Genomic DNA, 3,602 nt, shown 5'->3' on the forward strand with positions numbered 1-3,602 from the left:
CAAAAAGACAATTTTCAATTTTAACATAAACATACCTTGAATAGTAAAAGGGATAAAAAAAAACAGCTTTTAATTAGGATGTTAGGATGCTTAGTCAATGACTGAGAGTGAGGTGTTTAAATATATATATATATATATATATATATATTTTTTTTTTTCTTCAGAAATTCACAGGGACATTCATCCACAGTCCAGGATCAAGAGGTATTGGGTCACATTATAGCAACTTGAAACATACTACATGGCTTGGCCAAAAGAAAGTTTTACATGTATACCGGTATTATTGCAAGATTTTATCACAGGACATATTGACTGTTCTATGCTGTAATAAAAGTCACAAAGAATATATTAGTTAATAAAAAACAAAACAGTGTTCCTATAAAAAACTGCATTTTGGTGACATTTTTCATTTATGCATTTTACAGATAATCATATCTGACTCAGAGGATCGGGTTCCCTCAGAAAAAAATGCTTCCAGTTCCTGTTACCAGTCAGTACAAAATTATACTTGAGTTCAATTTAATTTGCCATGTATGCAATTAATTATTTTGTTTTTAAAATGAAACATTTCCTTGTATACTTTCCCAATGTTAAATCTTTCACAACAGCCAATACACAAACCTGTATGCACCACATGTTGAAGAGGAGGAGGAGGAGCTAGTTCCACAAACTCTGGACCATTCGGAGCATGCAACAATGTAAGTTATTTTCCCAGCTTTTACCATTTGTAGTGCCTAACTCAGTTTTTCAAAAACTGTGCTTTATGTATCTTAATGTCTAATTTTAAATATCATTATAGGGAAAGGACTGACCTTCTACTGCCTGATGTTATTTCAAACCTTTCGAGTGTTATTGACCATACCCAAGTTAGCCGATTTAACATTTCCAGATGTGATGTTTGGGATGGTGCAGTCAGGGGGTTCAGACGCCAAAGTTTTTCTGAATTCTCTGACATTCTGGTGAAATTCAGTGATGATGCTGGAATTTTGGAAGAGGGATTGGACATGGGGGTCCAAGAAGAGAGTTTTTAACCCTGCTGATGAAATGCCTGAAAGATCGACCCATTTTTGATGGACCAGATGGCCATCGCTTCTTGGTCTACAACTCAAAAGGTATGCAACAGTTTCTAACCAAAAGTGACTATTGAATGAAAACTTAAATAGGACTGAATTTATCTTTGCATTTTATATTGTTTTTGAACGTTTTCTGTTTGGTATTATTTGCCAATTATCAATAGCCAAATGGCATGTATAATATGTGACAAGAAGGAAATAAGAATGTAGCAGACATGCTTGTGATTTACACTATTCACAAAAAGTTTGAGATATTGTGAGATATGGAAGACAAAGTGTTTGTTTCAGTTTCATTTCACAAACTCAGAGTTTCAACTATAAACCTGCTTCTTGAAACGGGCCCATGGGCATTTCTTTTGGATGTCACCACAACAAATTCCCACTAAAACTATTGCGTTCAGCTTTGATTGCGTTCAGCTTTGATACCAAGGGCGATGAGACCCACTACAGGAAGGAAGTGGACCTGCTGACAACATGGTGCAGAGACAATAACCTCCAGCTAAATGTCAGCAAGACCAAGGAGATTGTTGTCGACTTCCAGAGGGGCCACACTCAACACCTGCCACTGATCATTGACGGCACTGCAGTGGAGAGAGTGACGAGCACCAAGTTCCTCGGGCTGCACATCAGTGAGGACCTGTCCTGGACCGCCAACACCACATCACTGGCAAAGAAAGCCCAGCAGCGCCTCTACTTCCTGCGGAAGCTGAAAAGGTCAAGAGCTTCACCGTCCATCATGACCATGTTCTACAGAGGAACCATCGAGAGCATCATCTCCAGCTGCATCACTGTGTGGGGCGGCAGCTGCACGGTCTACAACAAAAGAGCCCTGCAGCGCATAGTGAACACAGCCAGCAAAACCATCGGAGCACCACTACCCTCCCTGCAGGACTTATACACCACCCGCCTCACCCGTAAAGCGCTGACAATTGTCAGGGATGCTCACCACCCTGCACACAACCTGTTCAGCCTCCTGCCCTCAGGGAGGAGGTACAGGAGCCTCCGCTCCCGCACCACCAGACTCAGGAACAGCTTCATTCATCAGGCTGTCAGGATGCTGAACTCCTCCCAAACTCCCCAACCACCTATCCTCCACCTGGCTCCCCCCCCGACATGAACAAAGCTCGGAAACCCACATGAACAATAATGCCTGCACTACTTGTCACTTTGAACCCCCCCATCTATTGTACATTTGTACATTTACATTTGTAAATTTAAATTTATTGCCTTCTCTATATTTTTAAGCCTTCTCTATATTTTATGCCTTCTCTATATTTTTATTGGTTATGTTGTAAATTGTCTTTTTTTTGGGAGAGCAGGAAACGGAATTTCAATTCTTTGTATGTCAGCACATATGAAGGATTGACAATAAAGTTGACTTTGATTTTATGGCAGCCTAATAACTTGTATGATATACTACCTTCACCTGAGTCATGAGCATGTCTTTTCCAGAATTGCTTCTATTTTCTCCTTATTTTGCTTGAAGTGGTGTCGATGTTTTGTCATTTCACTATTAATTCACAGCTGTGAAAGAGGATGAGTACTACTTGGCAGGGAAAATGATTGCCGTCTCGATTGTGCATGGAGGTCCAGGGCCCCATTTCCTGTCCGAAGATCTTGTTAATCATCTTGCAGGACAGAAGTCATTCAAGGGGACGATTGATTTAGTGACAGACGCAGAAGTAGGGAGAGCTTTGCATGAGGTAAGATCAGGGAATCTTAGGTTTTATAAAGCTTGATTGAGGTGTAGTTTGTGCAGTTTCTTTAAATCAGTCCACAAAGCACCTTTCTCCCGAATGCTTTAGTATAACCTTTTCTGTAATTAACCATGTCAAACTTACTAGTCGGAGCTTTTAGTTTTACATTAATTGTTGTTTGTTATTGAGTTAATTTTTAGTTTTTTATGATTCAGTTTCCATATGTATAGCATTTATCTGCAAGTGTTTGCATGCAGTTATTGATGAGGGGTTTTGTCTGTTTGAAATATCCTTCAGATTCAAAATGCTACTACGCTGGATGCCCTGCGAGAATGCACCATGAGGCACATAACAATGTTGCAGATGGCAGGTTGCATGAGACATGTTACTACAATCATGGAGAAGACTGAAATTGTGTCTGACTACCTGTCATGGTTTGTCATTTACCGCAATTCAGCAGTTATAGACAGGTAACAGTAGTTACTTAAGGATTTCTTTTCTACGTACATACATGTTAGAACTATTTAGTATCCCCGTAGTCAGCCATTGGTTTGCAAAAGCAGGGTTTTCCATAGAACACTGGAAAATTAAACTATTAATGACATGGCAAATTTGTGTGTTCTCCACTTTCCAGATTCAAAGACGGTCTCTCTGCAATGCAGTTTCTAACTGCGTTACAGCAGCACCCGACTCTGCTGGCTCCTGTTCTGTGTCTTCAAGAAAAGCCACTCACCGCTGACGTACTTGAGAGACTTTTCAGACCGGATTTGAGTCCCCAAGGCAGCAACAGGAGGCGCCAGGAGATACAAACTTTGAGCTTCTGGGGAGATTA

General features: G+C 40.4%; 1 protein-coding gene across 1 annotated transcript in view; it reads left to right on the forward strand.

Moving 5' to 3' along the window:
- Window positions 1–3,602, forward strand: part of LOC112138292 (G2/M phase-specific E3 ubiquitin-protein ligase-like) — a gene marked incomplete at its 3' end in the record, with an annotated part of 6,470 nt that extends 2,868 nt beyond the window's left edge. Inside the window, 8 exon segments of the mRNA XM_036210235.1 lie at window positions 165–204; window positions 426–490; window positions 609–698; window positions 800–1,002; window positions 1,005–1,112; window positions 2,598–2,776; window positions 3,068–3,240; window positions 3,405–3,602. Coding sequence (XP_036066128.1) covers window positions 165–204; window positions 426–490; window positions 609–698; window positions 800–1,002; window positions 1,005–1,112; window positions 2,598–2,776; window positions 3,068–3,240; window positions 3,405–3,602 — 1,056 coding nt within the window.

The sequence above is a fragment of the Oryzias melastigma genome, linkage group LG23 (genome assembly GCF_002922805.2).
Source record: "Oryzias melastigma strain HK-1 linkage group LG23, ASM292280v2, whole genome shotgun sequence".
Classification (NCBI taxonomy): Eukaryota; Metazoa; Chordata; class Actinopteri; order Beloniformes; family Adrianichthyidae; genus Oryzias; species Oryzias melastigma.